This window comes from Leptidea sinapis, chromosome 2 (genome assembly GCF_905404315.1).
Source record: "Leptidea sinapis chromosome 2, ilLepSina1.1, whole genome shotgun sequence".
Taxonomy (NCBI): Eukaryota; Metazoa; Arthropoda; class Insecta; order Lepidoptera; family Pieridae; genus Leptidea; species Leptidea sinapis.
The window spans coordinates 25152865-25170076 of NC_066266.1; the positions used below are offsets into that span (position 1 = coordinate 25152865).

The 17212-nt window shown below is 35.8% G+C and overlaps 1 protein-coding gene across 1 annotated transcript; it reads right to left on the reverse strand.

Moving 5' to 3' along the window:
• Window positions 1–1331: 1331 nt before the first annotated feature.
• LOC126974019 (zinc finger protein 239-like) lies at window positions 1332–13006 on the reverse strand. Its single transcript, XM_050821391.1, has 2 exons — window positions 12934–13006; window positions 1332–3551 (listed from the first exon to the last, which is right to left on the reverse strand). Exons 1-2 carry the CDS (start codon window positions 13004–13006, stop codon window positions 2533–2535), a joined length of 1092 nt encoding a protein of 363 aa, XP_050677348.1. The 3' UTR covers window positions 1332–2532.
• Window positions 13007–17212: the final 4206 nt, after the last annotated feature.

Consider the following 17212-nt stretch of genomic DNA (forward strand, 5'->3'; position numbering starts at 1 on the left):
TCGTATTACCGCTCTTCGACAACACTTCCCTTACAGCCTCGCTTAGTATCGGAATTCTGAGTCTCGGAATCTTGAACGATTGCCAATTCCGCGGCCATCTGGAGAGCAAAGCCCAATTTGCTTCGAAGAAACAGGCCGTCATAAATTGAGCATGGCAATACTTCAAGCCGGTCCACATTCTAGCGCTGTACAAAGCGCAGGTTCGGCCACATATGGAGTATTGCTGTCATCTCTGGTCTGACACACCCCAGTATCAGCTCGATCCATTTGACCTCGTGCAACGCAGCTCGAATTATCAGGGACCCAGTGCTCTGTGAACTGCTGCATCACTTGGCGTTGCAATGACATTGCTTCACTGTATGTCCACTACCGCATTTATCACGGGGAGTGTTCGGAAGAGCTGTTTCACCCGATTCCTGCCGCTGAATTTCACCTTCGCACGACACGCCACAAGTTACTATATCATCCCCACCATCTGGATGTGTGGCGGTCCTCCGCAGTGCGGTTTTCAAGGAGCTTTCTTCCACGTACTAAAAAGCTGTGCATTCTTCCTAGACATTAGTGCATTTCGGGACGATACGACATGGGTACCTTCAAAAAAAGCGCATTCACCTTTCTTAAAGGCCGGCAACGCTCCTGTGATTCCTCTGGTGTTGCAAGAGATTGTGGGCGGCGGTGATCACTTAACACTAGGTGACCTGTACGCTCGTTTGTCCCCCTTTTGCATAACAAAAATTGGAATGGAGTTTACCATGGAGTTTTTTCGTCCAGCGACATTTAGAAATTGGTTTTCTCGGCAGGACCTACAAGACGTGTCATCTATGGTATACTCCGAAGATATATCAGAATTGCCAATACCAATGAGGAATGCAGAAGGACTTAACAAGAAAACACTTTGTAATTCGAAATGCTGGCAAAAGTTTCTCACGCGCTAACAAATAAGTAAAATATTGTAGAACTGTCTTCTTTTATTTTTAATTCATATTAAATAGTTTGTGCATTCCATGTGAAGTTTTAATTGAATATTCTTTTATTTATTACCAAAGTACCTGCTTATTTTAAGTTTTTCTAATTATCATTTTACTAGGGGCTGCTTCACAATGTCCCAGTAAAGTAGCAGATAGTCATAGGCTAAATTAATGTCTAGGTACATACAAGTTCCAGATAAAACAGATTGACTTTCACAATCACTTCAACGCTCTGCAACATTTATTTACTAGATGACTTATTTGGCAGTTTGGTGTGGGAACTTCGAACTCAATAGTTCCTCAATAGAAAAGAAAATTAAAAAAAAATATTGTATCTTATACGAAATAATAACACAACCATAATGGCTTTTAATGCAAATTTTTATTTCATGTTTTACAATTTTCTATTTAGCTCTAAATAGCACTTTTACAACAATTTTCACAATAAAATCAATCATCAAATATTTATTTTGCACTTTGCAATAACGAAATTGGAGAATGTCAACTTAACAATTGTCATAAGCCTTACAAAATATTGTCCATAGGTCATGACATAAACATACCATTTACCAAACGTTATAGTAGAGGAGACCAAGCGGGGATTTTGGCATTTATCCGAGTGAGATTTATTCAGAATAAGAGAAGAGGGGCAAACTTACACCTTGTCAAGTACCATACCTGAGCCCTGTATATAGGGTCTAAGGTCAAGAGAAATAAGTCAAAAAGGATCGATCGTTAGGACAACTCGAGCGCGTCAGATTGAGGTAAATATAGCTAATTATATGCAGTAAAGTGTACATTTCAATTATCTAACAATTTGAGAGTTACACGAGGAAATTGGAAAGTCACAAAGTTTTAAATGAATAATTTCTTACCATTAAGTTTATATAAGGAAAATATAAATGTGAGGGCAATGGAGAGGGCTATGCTCGGAGTTTTCCTGCGAGATCGAATCAGAAATGAGATCCGTAGGAGAACCAAAGTAACCGAGATAGTCCAAACGATTGCGAAACTGAAGTGGCAGTGGGCAGGGCACATAGACGGACAGATGGCCATTGGGGCAGTAAAGTCCTCGTATTTTTTGCATTTGAACTTTTCTGGCCACGTGCAAATCGTCAGTCTTTTGAATAGGACCTACAATAGGGTTCACTGTACATCTCGTCGCGATGACGCTCTTTATTATAAAATTTCCCTATTGTCTTCACCTTCGTATGGCCACAACCACCATGCAACACGGCAGATTAATATTTTTCCGTAATCTGAAATGCTCACGCAATGTTTGTTACTTTTTTACATTGATGTACACGCTCCCCCCACCAGTGACAGAGAAATGCCTAAACTTGAATTGGCTCGCGAGGTATAAACGCCTGCAACTCTATGTTGCTAACAAATTTTACTTCATTAATTCACCACACAGAACTCATGTTATATCAGTATTGAGTACTGTGGAGTAATGATTAATCCCATCATTAGATCATGTTTTATTCCATCTAGGCCTTTACCAGACGACGGCCTTTAATATACTGAAACTAAAGAAATATTTACGATCTTAATTACTTTATATCTATTCGCAATTATGTGTTCTTCTATGTGCTAGCATATTACTAAAATTAGCGAAACTTTTACTACAAACTTTACACGCATACGGCTTTTCACCAGTATGTATTCTTCTATGCTTGTTCAAAGAACCAGATCGACTGAAATTCTTACCACACACATGACACGAATACGGCTTTTCACCAGTGTGTATTCTTTTATGCATCTTCAAATCACTTGATTGATTGAAACTCTTACCACAGGTATCACACGAATACGGCTTTTCTTCATTATGTGTTCTACTATGCCTGCACAATGCAGTAGAATTATTAAAACTCTTGGTACATTTATTACACGAATACGGCTTTTCACCAGTATGTATTCTTATATGTATTTTTAAGTCACTAGCTTGATTGAAAGTCTTACCACATATGTTACAAGGGTACGGCTTTTCATCAGTATGTATTCTATTATGCCTATTCATAGCAGTAGAATTATTAAAACTTCTGCCACAAGTATTACATGAATAAGGCTTTATATCCGTATGTATTAGGGTATGCCTGTTCAAAGCAGTAGAATTATTAAAACTCTTACCACATGTATTACACGAATACGGCTTTTCACCAGTATGTGTTCTAGTATGCTTGTTTAAATCGCTAGAATGATTAAAACTTTTGCCACAAACTTTACACGAATAAGGCTTTTCACCAGTATGAATTCTGTTATGTATTTTCATATCACCAGATCGACTGAAAGTCTTATCACATACATTACACGAGAACGGCTTTTCACCAGTATTTTTTTTTCTTTTACTAGAATTATTCAAACTCTTACCACCTTTTTTGTTTATCTGTTTTTCACCTGAATGAATTATTTTATCTTTATTTTGATCATCCCCTAGTTGCTTATTATTGGGGGTCGATTTTCCTTTGACACATGCCACATCAATTTCTACTTCACAATAATAACTAGCTTCAATACTGTCAATTTTCTCATTTTCTTGTATTGATTTACCTTCTTTTGTTTGTCTTCCTGAATTTGCTATAACTGCAACATAAAAAAAAACATCACATTGTTACTGCGGTTGGTTTTGTATTATAATTAAAAGTTTTTACAAAAAATAACTGACTTAAAATTACAATAATAATAATCATTTATTCAATGTTTGTAATAATGAATATATTGGGGTTGAGCAGGCTATCAACTGTAAAGTAGATCCTGTAGATGAAGCCACAACCTGAGAGTTGAACAAAGCATATAAGATTTTATGACGATACGTCACTCGAACGGCTAGCTCAGTTGGTTAGAGCACTGGCACGGAACGCCAGAGGTCGTGAGTTCGAGTCTCGCATCGTTCATAAAATTTTATTTGTACATAGTTATTAAATAAGTATTTGTATAGAGTGTATGAATAGTAGTGTTCTGAATATGTGAGAGTTCTGAGCAGTGTGTAGTGTTCAGTCTAATGTTTCTCAACTTAGGACTTTTACATGTGCCTTGTGACTTATACTAGCGGCACGCTATGATGGCCGTTTTGACATATTATACTAGTTATGTGAAATGTCAATTTATTCTCGAAAAAAATATAATCAAATCAATTAGTTTTTGTTGCAAGTAGTATCCGATTAAAAAGGTTTAATAAAACAAAAGTACAGATGTTTACTTAATATATTTGAACGAACTGAATATTGGAATGAAAATGAATATACATACTTTATATGCACATAAGAAACATATGAATACAAAAAGAGACCAAAAGAAGTTTGAAAAAAAGGCCAGATTTAATCAGATTCGTCCATACTGCTAATTTCACTGTCGTCACTGCTATCATCACCTACATTAATTATAAGTTCGTTTTCTAAAATATTATGTATTTTCACATCTCTTTCATAATATTCCCTTATTAATTTAACAGTTCTATTCAAAACCTTTTCCCAGTCTCCTTTAGTCACATGTTCACAAGCTTCTTCTAATATATTTAGCATTTTTGTTGTGGCATACAATACAGAACCCCCATTTAGGGTTCTGTATTGCGTCTTGCAGCATATCCCTTAATTTGAGCCCAAATCAACTCAATTGCATTATATTCACAATGGTAAGGCGGTAACCGTATAACTCTGTGTCCATGTTCTAACGCTATTTTGTCAATGACGTATTGGATCTTGGCTGGTTTGTTTTCTTTTAAAAGACGTCTAATTCCGCTTTTAACATATTTATGTTTGCATCTAAGCCATTTTTTTGAAGCCATGCGACGATGTCAGTTTTTTTTGGGATTGGGCAGGTGGCTTGTCAATTTGCATCGAGTGGTATGGGACGTTGTCCATAATTATAATAGATGGTTCAGGGAGGCGACACAACATTGAGGTAAACCATTCAGTAAACTTTTCTCCATTCATTTCTTCATGATAGTCTCCAGTGGTTTTTGACGCAAAAGCCATGAGAGAACCTTCGACAAACCCGTTGATGGTGCCGGCGTGACAAATATAATTTGTCGCGATCCTTTTCCAACAGGAACTTTGGACGTAGATGGTGCTGCAGTGTCATCGGTCCAAGAACGGTTTACAGTAACCATACTGTAAACCGTATGCTAACCATAGCATTAAGCCATGTTGCATCCAAAAATACAACATTTTGCCAATTTTCAATTTATTTCACTTGCCGTAAAAAACTATATCTTGCCTGATGGCAATAGTTATTTATCGATATCAAATCTTTCCATCAATATTTTGCGTTTGTTACATTGTTTGTATAGAAATCCAACGGTCTTCAAAATCTTCGTTTAAGAACTTTCCCCACCGAAGAATAATCGAGCGTCCTTCAGTGATTGCACTAACGTTTTTCTTTTTGGATACTCCTTCCGTAAATCGGCACCAAAGATATCGATGCCTACGACTGGTTTTGCTCGTTTTCTCCTTTTTGGTGTGTGAAGTTTATTTTCTTCGGTGCCAGTCGTTGTCCAATATTAAGCGCATAAGCTTCGCGTTCAACCACTGACGTTATACGTAAAATTGGCCCTCCATTTTGAGATTCACGATCGAAATAGTTACAAAGGCCAGGGGCGGGCATTGATTTTCTAGAAAGGTAGGCACTGTGGTTCTAACAAATCGTAGTTGAGTTTTGGAATAAGCAAACCAAGCTTACCGTAGGCATTTAGTATCTAGCGTAAGGAAAAATTTTATGAGTGGGTGTTTAATAGAAGTTTAGTTATAAAATAGCGGAACCAATTTAAATTAACTTTAACACTAGTGATATATTTAAAGTTCAAAACAAGGTAGGCACTGCCTAGTTGCCTTTACGCACGCTCCTGACAAAGGCGTATAACGAACTCACGAGTCTGACTGTTTAGAACAGTTCTCTGCGTACGTTCGGCCATATCGACCAAATCCACAACAAAAGGCGTCAACAGAGTCCAAATTAACGAGCAAGGGTCAACAGTAATGCAGTATCAATATGCGAAAGCCAAAGCCAGGTCAAAACTATATCACAATCGCAGAGCACTCACAATTTGTACTTTTCGAAGCAACGTCAAGTCGAAACTGCTTTGTTTTGCATTGAGCATTGACGTGAGTTTTCCGGAGGTTGTAGTTGTGCTGGCCAGCGATCCTATGTGACGATCGTATTAGATATAATTTAAAAAAAAAACAAATGCCGTATTTTGTGGTAAATAAGTTCACCAATAATGAGAATCTTATAAAAATAAATGTTCGCGGGACATCAATGTAATAAATAAATTTTGTGCCCTAAAATTATACATTCGATAAATTTTTATAACTGCACGTCACTATTGACAATAAAGAACAGTAATTTGCTCCTTCAAGGTAATTATTAATTAACTTCATGAGTGGACAAACGTCAAAACTGCCATCATAGCGTTCCGTACGAATAATAAATTTATTTCGGCTGATGAAAATAATATCAATATCTTGAAATGTCTCTGAAAGCCTTGCCAGTCAGTTTGGGTTGGAATAAGTATCCCGTAGGACGAATGGGGGGGTATAAATATTGTAGTTGATAAAGATTTAGTCCACTAATATAATTTTACCATTCTTACTACAAGGTAATGCACCGTTTTCAAGAAAATAGCCTCCCGCAGCCACGCTAGCGCTCATGTACCGCTTTATTTAAGTGTTTTACCCGTTTTGAGGTTAGAATTGTTTTTTCGTTATTTTCTTGAAAACTCTGAATTACCTTATACTAAAAGTAGTAGCACTATAATCGTGGACCAAAGCTCTATCAAATCATTAATTTATTTTTTTAAATAGATTGGGTCATGTCATGTTAAAACAATTACAACAACGCACGAGCCGAGGGTAGCGTGCCGCGGCAGCGGCCGGCCAGTGCTAGAAACTTATTGTAGGCGTATCTCTCTTTCCTACCCATAATATATCCCAACCCTTAATAATGTCATAATTTGAGGTTAAGTTATAATGCCGTTTTGATTCTCTGGAACAGTGCATTATCTTGTAATAATAGTGGTAACATTATAACCATGCACTAAAGCTCTATCAACTACAATATTTTTGACCTCTTAATTCGTGCTACGGGATACTAACCCCCTCATAATAGTCTGCTAACTTAAAGCATTACTAATTCTCACTCTGTCTTCTTTTATTGGCCCAGGTCAGAAGGAGAAAAAATACTCCTTGGCGGCTGTTTTAAGTTAGCGGACCATTATGAATAAGAGGGTTAGTTTTTACCTTCAGTATTATGATTTATTAATGACTCGGGTTGGTTTTTTTTTTGTGGAATAGGAGGACAAACGAGCGTACGTATCCGGTTTGCAGATAAGAAGAAGAGCTCAAAGATAGTGTATGTTCAGATTATCAACATACACTAGTATAATGGTATAGATACACAAAAATATTTTTTTAATTCATCTGCTACACATGAGCCGAAACAGGTATTTTATCGACGACAGATGAAAATTATATTAATTAACAAAAATCTTATTTTGTTTTTTTTATTTGCATATTGAAAATGGAATACTTTTATCAAATTAATGTATTGTCATCGGTCCTCGATAAATCTACGAAGTTTGATCGAAATCTGGCCGTTTAAAGTGGGTCAAAATGGCGCCCGAATGAGTCGGTTTCAAACAAACAAACATACATACATTTTTTTATGAAAATACGGGACGAGACGGGCAGGACTTTCAGCTGATGGTAATTGATACGCCCTGCTCGTTACAATGCAGTGACGCTCAGGATATTTGAAAAGCCCAAAAATTCTGAACGGCACTACAATTGCGCTAGTCACCTTGAGACATAAGATGTTAAGTCTCATTTGACTAGTAATTTCACTAGCTACGGCGCCCTTCACACCAAAACACAGTAATGCTTACACATTATTGCTTCACGGCAAAAATAGGCGACGTTGAGGTACCCGTAATCTAGCCGGCATCTTCGACAATCCAGCAGAGGAGCCTCCCACTAAAGGTAAAGCTAATAAAAAACGTGTAAAAAAAGGAAAGCAAATCTATTGTGAATGTAACCAATTTTGTTAGACAAGTTGTAAACTGTCAGCCATTTGGCAGTTTGTAATACAAATTGGTGACACATTTTTGTGCTGTTGTGTCTATCATCTATTACACTATTATATTCTAACGGCCATTCACAATATACTATCTACAGATAGAGATATATTACTAACTTCTACTGTCAGTAATTAGCTGTCAATAATCTGAAGCTGTCCCAATATACCCGATAAGTCATTCTTATCGCCTTATATTGGGACGCGTGAATTGCAATTTCAATTTTAATGTTTGTTTCCGAGTCATGGATGTTTATATGTATTTATGTATGTTTAAGTAAGTATATTGTATTAAATATATCGTTGTCTTGTACCCATAGTACAGGCTATGCCTGCATACTGTATAATATATAATAGAAAATGAAAGGAGAGGATGAAGATTCTGTAAAAAAGAAGATGTCTCCCTGGCGTCGACCGACGTTGCAGCGGAATTGTGACCGTTGACAAGTTATTTAAACCGCTGTTAAAGGAATTACGTATTATTCCATTTCCCTGTACGTATACATACGAAATATCTTTGTCAAACAACATGAGTCAGAGAAAGGTCACAGAATGGTATCCTAGGAATGGCATAAGAAACAGGGGAAGACCCCGCCAAAGATGGGAGGACGATCTTGCCAATTTGCAGGAGTGACCTGGAGCAGGGTTGCCAAGGACAGAAAGGAGACTACCCGGATTTTATATTAGTAGTTAGATATAAGAAATTGTATTGTTTGTTTTTAGTTGAATAAAAAGCTTTATTATTATTATACTAGCTGACCCAGCAAATGTTGTATTGCCGATATTAAAATCGCGATACAAAAGTAACTGTTGATCGTAGATGCGTGAAAATTTGAAGTTGTATGTATTTTTTAATACTGACACATAATCAAACAAATTAAAAAAAAATGAAATGAAAATTTCGTGTGGACCACCCTTAACATTTAGGGGAATGAAAAATAGATGTTGTCCGATTCTCAGACCTACCCAATATGCACTCAAAATTTCATGAGAATCGCTCAAGCCGTTTCGGAGGAGTTCAAAGTTTAACACCATGACATCAGAATTTGATATATTAGATTATTATTGAATTGGGCGTTACTTTGCGGAAATCCATAATTATACAAATGATTTAAGTTTTCTTTAGTGTTCTCTCAGGACGTGTTGTCTCGCCAAAATCTGGCACGAGGATGCCTCGTGTAGAGGCGAAACACGTGTCGAATTGTTTTAAAAACAAATATTGGCGGAATTAACACTAAAGAAAACTTAAATCATTTGTATATTAGATTATTACTTAGATGTTAGCTTGTTTGTAAAATTTTTATACAAAAGCCGTTTTGATTTAATTTTAAAGAATATTGTATGACCATTACCTGGCACCTCATGCTCTACCACATCCATCACATCTTTACGCTCCTCCTCTTTAATGAACACACCATGTCCCATGTTGTCTTTGTCATGTACCTCCGAAACATCAGGATGCTCTGGCAGGTTAGTGGCTAAAAATTTAAATCCAATAATTATTAAGTAATAAAAATTTTTAAATACTTATTATTACTTTCTGCCATGAAGCAATCATGTGCAAGTATTGTTGTGTTTTAGGATGAAGGGCTCCTTAGCTAGTGAAGTTTTTTTTTTATGGAATAGGAGGACAAACAAGCGAACGGGTCACCTGGTCTTAAGTGATCACCACTGCCCGCAGTCTCTTGCAACACCAGAGGAATCACAAGAGTGTTGCCGGCCTTTAAGGAAGGTGTACACGCTTTTCGGCTAAGTTGATGGGCTTAAGAGACTTTTTAAAATGAAAATAAGGAATTAGACCAGCAGGACGTTCAGTTGATGGGAATTGATGCGCTCTGCCCATTACAATCCAGTGCCACTCAGGATTCTGGAAATACTCAAAAATTTTGAACAGCACTACAACTGCGCTTGTCACCTTGAGACATAAGATGTTAAGTCTCATTTGCCCAGTAATTTCAGACCGAAAAAAAGTAATGTTTACACATTACTGCTTCGACATTACAATGCCGCTCCGACATTTTTTAACGACCTTTTAATAGGTGATTTAGAGTCAAATTGTTTATTGTCAATGAATGCCACTCAGGATTTTGGGATCAATCAATAATACTGAATGGGAATTGCAGTGTAATGGGCAGGTTGTATCGCTTACAATCAGCTGAACACCTTGTTTGTCACATTTTCTCATAAAAAATATTATATAATGTCATCATTAAACCTTCATTATCAGTTAATCCTTGTTCTTCACACTCTATTTCCACCTTGAACTCCTGCTTGATGACTGGATCAGTTTGATATGTGCTTGCGCCCCAATCATCATCAATATTTTGTACTGTAATATTGAAAAATCTTAAAGTTACATATTGTAAATAATAATTATGTAATATTCTTCTAAAACTTGGTATTGTGGTCTACATTTTGAAAAAAAATCCTGACAAATGCAAGTCGGATTCGCCCACCGACAGTTCCACACGTATCATTGGGTATCTACCTATACTTATATATAATGTCACACAGTCTGAGTCTTCTTTAGTGACTCGAAGTGTCAACCACTCTAAGCTACTCAAACATAATCTTCCAAGCAGAATGTTTTGGTATTCAAATTCAAATATTTTTATTCAAAATAGGATTAAATCACTTATCTACCACCCTCAAAATCTACGACCCATTCAAAAGAGACTGCCTCAGACCTGAGAAGAATGGGTGCAAGAAACTCAGCGGGCTTTTTTTTTAAATATACAATATGGATTACAATGTAATATCGTACAATAAACATTTATAATTAAAGAGCCTGTGGGTGTTCGCTTTATTCCCAGTCCGTGGTGTCATTAAGAAAATTGTTTATGCTATAATAACCTTTCCCACACAAACATTTTTTAACTTTTCTTTTAAATTTCGTAACACATTTGTTTTGTACATTTTCTGGGATCATATTGTAGAAGCATATACATCGCCCAACAAAAGACTTACTAACTCGACCCAACCGAGTAGTAGGCATAACAAGTTTATGTTTGTTCCTCATGTTAACATTATGAATGTCACAGTTTCTAGAAAATTCCTCAATGTGCTTATGAACATACAAAACATTATCGAAAATGTATTGAGAAGCAACTGTCAAAATGTTTATTTCTTTAAATTTTTCTCTTAATGATTCTTTACCTGATTACCCGAGTAACACAGATGGTAGTAGCCAGAGATGTTAAGTATTTCTCCTAATACTTAAACAGAGATAAAAAAAATATAACCTAGAATTAAACTTAAAAAAATCTATAAATATACTAGTGGAACCGACAGACGTTGTCCTGTACACACATCTTAAATCGGTCCAGCCATTAGGAGGAGTTCACTAACATACAGATGAGCAGGAGAATTATATTATATGGACGGAATTGAGAATCTAAACCAATCTCAAATTCACTGGAACACACAAAAAATCATCAAAATCAGTCCAGCCGTTTAGGAGGTAGGTCAATAGTGAAACTAAACCATTTTCAAATCCACCTGAAGACACACACCAATCTCAAATTCACTGGAACAACCAAAAACTTCATCAAAATCGGTCCAGCCGTTTAGGAGGTAGTTCAATTGTGAATCTAAACCATTCTCGAATCCACCTGAATACACACAGAATGTTTCATTAGAATCAGTCCAGCCGTCTAGGAGGAGTTCAGTGACATATACACGCACACAAGAAATATATATATAAAGATATATACAATGAAAAATGGCCTGTTTGAGGCTCTTTCACTAAACCATGCAACATGAAACTACCACCATTTGATGCGAAATTTATCCTAGATGGTTTATCGCTACTTATTTTTTATTGTACAAATACATAATAAGATGAATAAGATACATTTTTTGCCTTTTAAAATTCACCCAGCAAAGCAGGCGGGAACAACTAGTATAACATAATAAGTAAAATATATTATTAAAAGATTTCCTTTAGGCAAAGTTCCGAAGATACTGGCAGCATCCTTTGAATAGCTAGACTAATTCTTTGTCCGAGTTAGCTGCCAGCTCTTCAATCTCCTGTGGTGTACACTAACCAATTTGCTATTTCCTTAAAAAGCTTTATAGCGCTAGGACCCCACAGACCCAGGGGCTCGAAACCAAATGAGACGCAATCATATTCGAAGCCTAGACCCCTGTATTAGCATGCTTTAGCTTTTTCAGCCGCTTCACAAGCCGCACCAGCTCTGTTGTTGGTTCCATGTAGATGGGAATGGGAAAGCATTCGAACAGGTTGCATTTTATATCAGCACCTGGCCCATCTTCCATGGAATCAAACTAATACCATCAGGTCTCTAGCAATACCAGTCGGCTCAAATAGATTTGGCATGTTTACATTTATGTGTGATGTGATGTCTTAGCTTGTCGACATCACTGCCACAGGGACATTTATGAGGATCGTAGACCGGAACCCCTAGCTATGGAGGGTCAGTAGCTACTACGTAAGTCGGTACTGGCAAGGAGCTGATCTAATTCCTAGCCAACAGATATTTTTGAAGCGTTTAAGCAAAAAGCAATCATATATCGTGAACTATGTTTTAGACATGTTGCAATTCAGAGTGTGGCAGACTCAAGAAATGTTCCTATATTTGACGAAGGGTAGGCGTGGCAGTAGCCGCCCTCATGCGTACCCACGGCTAAAAACGTAGCACACGCTGAACCAGTACTAAAGCTCAAATCTGTACTACCTTATACTTGAATGCCAGAACACACTCCAATACATTGCAAATAGCAACAGAGACACCCTACCATGAAAGTACAGAGATAATGCAGTTCCAATGGCATCAATGCGGTTTGCACGCATCTTTATTAGATTACACAGGGACAAATTATAGAAAATTGTAGTCTGTGAGATTAAATGACACTAGTGAAAATATGGTCATTTTATTACCAGGTATATCCTCTTCTGAATCTTCAATTTCCCTCTTAATCTCCACTAACGTAATAAATTGTTCATTATCCATTGCAATTTTCACCAGATGCAAATAATCTCGACAAAATAAAACCTCTATTTCATTTATTGGAAATTTTGAAATGAAAATGGTCTAACACACATAATGACAGAGTAAAATAGCACAATTTATATCCAACTAAGAATTGGTACCTACCTAGTAGGTACCTACGCAGTACGCTCAACGAAATTAAGAAATTAAAAATAATCAAAGAGAATCTAAGTTCCAAGCAAAGAGTATTTAAACACTGCGTTCAGTTCTAACCACAAATAATTTTACCTTTAAAATTGTATTCCACAGAGTATGTACAGTAAATTCTAAGGTAAGTTCAGAAAAAAAGGGGCGGTAAACTTAAGATCGGTCGCACGTAATTTTAATAATTTTTCATTTTATTTTTAAATTTCATGTAAATATTTAGATATTTTGATCAGATAAGTTGTAGTTTGCATATATTTTAGTAGTTAGTTTTTATTAAAGTGTTAATTTGTGTAAATTTCATCCTATTGGTAAGTCTTCTTTTCTTCACTTTTCTATAATATGATGGACCCCCCGGATGATCCTGGGGGGACAGCCCCTGATATAGGTCATGTAGTGACAATTTATAATAATGACGAAGGTAGCACGATGGATACAGATGGTTCTGTGTCTCAGACATCTAGTGGCCGTAAAAGAGTGTCAGCTCGACCCAGAATATGCAGACACTGTAATAAAAGACGACGAAAACACCGTGGTGATAAGAAAGATATTAAGGAAAGTGATTGCAAATGTGTAGACATTACTGACAAACAAATTCTTTCCAAAGTCGATTCCTGCAATAATTCTTCTATAGTAGTAGAGACAATACAAAAAAATAACACAGACACTCCACAACAGCCACAGCCCCCTGTTGCAAGGCTGTTATATAACTCATTAGATGCTGCTCCTTTTGTTGTACACATTCAGAAACAGTATTCATCTCCCGATGATAATGTTACTTTACATCCAGTTACATTTGGTCGTTTTCTCAAAAGAAATTCTATTAAAAATATTGTGAATGGAAGTTTAAAAAGGATAGGCCGGAATAGGTTATCTATTTCTTTTTCTAAGTACCAAGATGCAAATGACTTTGTTGAAAACAAAAATTTAGAAAATGAAAAATATAAGGCTTTTATTCCATCATTTTCTGTGAGTAGAATAGGAATAGTCAGAGGAGTACCAGCTGAGTGGTCTGAAGAGGAAATAAAAGATAATGTTTCTGTTCCTATTGGCTGTGGTCCAATCATAAAAATTAGGAGAATAAAACGAAAGATGATGATTGATGGACAAAACCATCTTAAATGTACTGAGTCTGTGGTATTTACTTTTGATGGGCAGTTTTTGCCTAAACGAGTATATATGTGCTACACTTCTCTTACTGTAGACTTGTATATATATCCTACTATTCAATGCTACAATTGTTGTCGGTTTGGTCATGTGAAATCTCAATGCAGATCTAAACCAAGATGTTTTAGATGTGGTCAAGGACATAGTTGTGATAACTGCTCTGTTCAAGATGATTTTATATCTTGTTGTTTATGTAAAGGTTCCCATATTGCAACTGATAAAAAATGTTTAGAATATGAAAGACAAAGAGCTATAAAGGAATCAATGGCTAAAAACTGTATTTCCTATTCAGAAGCTTCAAAGATACATCCATCTGTCTCTCGAATTTCATATGCAGATACATTACTCTCATCACCTAACATCACTCCTAATACTTTTCCAACCCAGCATCAACATTCAACACCTAAAGCTATAAACAATACTTCATATAAAAAAACTGTTTTTGTTAAACCAAAGCCTCCACCTACACTTAGCAAAGGATATGACAAATCTGCTCACCAAGAAATTTTAAGGGATTTTAATATTCCCCAACCCTCTAATGGATGTGCATTAATTAACAAAGAAAATGAAAATCCTTTGGAATCCTCAGTAATTGATTTAATTATTTCTCTTATAAAATCTCTTAGTCAATCGAATGAATTTTCACCGTCCAACGCTGCCTTATTAGTTTCTGCAATTACTCAAATTTATAAACCAAATAATGGACAAAGTTCTTCAATGGAATTGTCAAAGCATCACTCCTAAAAAAAGTGATCTTATTTATTTATTAAATAAATATAAACCTTATATCTGTTGCCTTCAAGAGACATGGTTGAAACCAGGATCTTTATTTAAGATTCGAGGTTATTCATGTCTCAGAGAAGATCGCGTAGGTGGGCATGGCGGAGTAGCCATGCTTGTGAAACACCCTCTTTCCTTTTCTCTCTTCTCTATTCCTTCTCACAGTAATGATTTTTCTATTATTGCTGCTTTAGTTGAAAATATCTGTTATGTATCTATTTATATACCTCATCCTTCTTCTGCAATCTTAAATGAAATTAAAGATATTATTTCCATTCTTCCGAAGCCTTTTATGATCCTTGGTGATTTTAACTGTCGCCATGATTCCTGGGGTTACTTATCTTCTAATAGTTACGGTAACACATTAATAGATATATTTGATTCAGTGAATTTGTGTATATTAAATGATGGTCGTCCTACACGACGTTCTCATCCTGACGAGGGCCCAAGTGCTCTAGATTTAACAGTCACTACACCTAATCTTGCATCTTCTTTGTCCTGGGATCCATTACGATCTACTTTTGGTAGTGATCACTTCCCACTATTATTATCATTTCCAACCTGCAATAATAACAATAAAGTATTAGATAATACTTATTCTCCTCGTTTAAAATATAAGCTTAATGATGTTGATTGGGATTTATATAAAGATCTAATAAAAAACAAAATTATAACACTTCCAAAAATTAATCCAGGTACAGAATCTCAGTGTGCAGATTCTTTAGCAAGAATCTTTATTGAGGTTGCCAATGAGATATTTCCAAGTAAAAATAGCTCTTTGGGTTTTATTCCTTCTCCTCCTTGGTGGGATAACGAATGTACTGAGGCAGTAAAGAGAAGAAAATATGCTGAAATTACATACTGTCAATGTTCCACTGATGAGAATTTTGAAATTCTTACAAAGAGTATGTCAGAAACTTCAAAATTTCTAAAGAAAAAGAAATTTGATGGCTGGAAAAATTTCTGCTATTCAATATCACCTGATGTCAAACCATCTCTTGTATGGCAAAATATAAGAAGGTTTAGATCTGCATACAAAGATTCATCCCCAAAATTAATCCCTTTTCATTTAGTTAATAGCTTTTTAGATAAATTGGCTCCACCTTTCGTTCCTGAAGACTTAATAATTGGTTACCCTGTAATAAATATAAATAATGATAACTGTTTTGGTTTAAACAGTATATTTTCTCTCACTGAACTAAAAGGTGTATTGTCTCATGTTAAGGATTCTGCTCCTGGACTGGACGGTATTCCGTATTCCTTTATCTCTCATTTAGATGATGATGCTTTATTTTATTATTTATCTCTTATAAATTCCATAGTGACATCTGGTAACATCCCCTCCACGTGGAAACGTCAAGAAATAATTCCCGTACTGAAACCTAATAGGTGTTCTTCAGACCATCCTGCCTATCGCCCAATCGCACTTTCTTCTGTTTTGATGAAAATTACAGAACATCTTATAAAAAATCGTTTAGAATGGTTTGTTGAGCATAACGGTCTATTATGTGAATCCCAATTCGGTTTCAGACGTGGGAAAAGTACTATTGATAGCTTAAGTATATTCATTTCTGATATTCAATTATCATTTTCAAATAATAAATCAGTAATAGCTGCGTTCTTAGATATAAATTGTGCCTATGATAATGTCGTAATAAGTATTTTAAAGAGTAAGCTTTTACAACTTAATATACCTCTGCTATTAACAAATTTTATCATAAACATGCTTTCCGAAAGATACATAATCCTGAAACTAGATGACAGGAAGTCAATTACTCGACTTGTTTCAAAGGGCCTCCCCCAGGGATCAGTACTTAGCCCAATATTGTATAATATTTATACACACGATTTAAAATCATCACTTAATAGTGTAAATGTTCTTCAGTATGCTGATGATCTATTAATTTACTGTCGTGATATTTTTATTGAAAAAGCTAGTTCTTCTATAACACAACCGCTGATAAATTTAAAAACTTGGTTGGACTTAAATGGCCTTGATCTATCACCTGAAAAAAGTACAATAGTTTTATTCACGAGATCAAAAACTCCTCCTCCTATTTCTATATTTTATGAGGG